The sequence below is a fragment of the Pundamilia nyererei genome, unplaced genomic scaffold, assembly GCF_000239375.1.
Source record: "Pundamilia nyererei isolate P.nyererei 1_Seehausen unplaced genomic scaffold, PunNye1.0 scaffold00010, whole genome shotgun sequence".
NCBI lineage: Eukaryota > Metazoa > Chordata > Actinopteri > Cichliformes > Cichlidae > Pundamilia > Pundamilia nyererei.
In genome coordinates, this window is record NW_005187411.1 from 112,506 (window position 1) to 114,418 (window position 1,913).

Sequence of the window (1,913 nt, forward strand, 5' to 3'; positions counted from 1 at the left end):
GAAAGTAAAAGCCAGTACTTGTTAGGCTACACAGTTTTCAGTTACTGTTGTTGTAAAGGGGAATTTTATGTACTGACAGCCATCCCAGACGAAATAAACTTCATAAAGGAAATGCCTACAACTTAACGACTTGAAAAATTCATCCCAACATTCACTTTTTTCTTTTTTCTTTTTTTTTTTTTTTTCTTTTTTTAAAATTGAAACATGCAAAACTTGGCTTAAGAACAAAGTCTGACCTGTGTGACTCACAGAATAAATCAGAAATGGAGGCTGGAGCTTTGCATTTCCTCTCGCATTTGCATCTGCAAAACACAACCAGCCGCACTCGGCTTGGCTTATTTTCTTTTTTTATTTGATTATAAAGAAATTGTGGCGATTACTGTCACATGTTTGGTGTTGTCTTGTCTTCTGCGTTTCACATCCTAAATGTGATGGGTTACCATCAGCAACAACAAAAGGAAAACAAATATTTTAAGTTCACGCTGATATAAAGCTGGCTGATATGCACTTATGACCATTGCTGTAAACAATGTATAAAATTTTGCAACTGTTTTATGAAAAGATTAATGCAGTTATGACTTTATAAAATGTTTAGCTTTGTGTTATGCTGTCCTGCTGCTTGCCTGCAGGTGGTACCATGGAGCCCTGAGCCGGGCAGAAGCAGAAAGTCTGCTGACTCTGTGCAAAGAGAGCTCCTACCTGGTGAGAAATAGCCAGACGTGCCGAAACGACTACTCTCTCTCCCTCAGGTAAACATGAGTGTCCCTGAATGCTGCGGTGTGGAGTGCATCAAAAAGAAGGAAAAAACCCTTCATGTTGTCTTACTTCAATATTACCGCAGTCTGTTAAAGGGTAATTATTCCCTTGTGTACTTGGCTTTAGGCCCTTCCGAAATTTATGTGATCTGGTCCCCCACGCACCCACCCATTTGGGTATTGTTGCACATCATTTTTCTAGTTTCTCTGTTCTCACTTGGTTACAACAACCTTTTTTTTCTGGCTTTTTTTCTCTCAGCAAGTGTCTTTTTTTTTTTTTTTTTTTTAGTCTCTTTAATAACCAACATGGAAACAGCTGCTTGGAAAAGATCATAGGCATGCTGGGAATTGCTCCCAATCTCACATCTGTATTATTTTGAAGCAGTGAGCTGAAAGAGCACAGGAATTTGTTTGCACTCCGGTGCAATTTTTTTTATTTATTTTTACCAAAATATTTGTGGATTCTCTGAGCATATTATGTGCTTAAACCACTGATCAAATTAGCAAAAGGGAAAAAAGAAAGTGAAATGTAGCTGCAAAATGGATGAAGGGAAACTTGAACAAACTGCTGCCAAAGCCCTGTTTTGGTAATGTGATATAATCTGATCTAAAATATTGTTTTGATGGAAGAAAGCCAGATGTGTAAAAACTCAAGCTGAATTTTGCGTTCAGAATAAAAAAAACGCATTTTTCAGGTACTCGAGTTTGCTTTCATACCACATGCATGTTGGGTTGAATAAGGGTATTTGTAGAAGGTGATGACATAACAAATACAAGGAAAAAGAGAGGTGCAGGAAAGACCTGTTTGAACTCAAGATGTTGTCTTTAATGATTGCTATCTTTACCACCAACGCACCAACAAAATTACAGGAAGACGAACCCAAGCTTCTCTAAGCGATGATTTTGGCCATTGTTTTTATCTTGGATCCCTAAACTTCACTTTGCAGAATGAATAAGTTGACATTAAAGCTAGTTCTGAGGGTGCATAGTGAGATTAATGGTACATTAATTATATCAATTAATAACCTATTCCCAATCAGATTTTCTGTTTCATAGACCCTTCACTAATACCACAGAAGGAAGCCGTGTGTGTGTGTGTGTGTGTGTGTGTGTGTGTGTGTGTGTGTGTGTGTGTGTGTGTGTGTGTGTGTGTGTGTG

The 1,913-nt window shown here is 38.0% G+C and overlaps 1 protein-coding gene across 3 annotated transcripts in view; it reads left to right on the forward strand.

The window, feature by feature from the left end:
- Positions 1-1,913, forward strand: part of shda (Src homology 2 domain containing transforming protein D, a) — a 6,721-nt gene that overhangs the window by 2,931 nt on the left and 1,877 nt on the right. For all 3 annotated transcript variants that reach the window (XM_005723677.1, XM_005723678.1, XM_005723679.1), the window contains one exon: positions 630-749. In XM_005723677.1, coding sequence (XP_005723734.1) covers positions 630-749 — 120 coding nt within the window. The remainder of the gene's footprint in view (positions 1-629; positions 750-1,913) is intronic.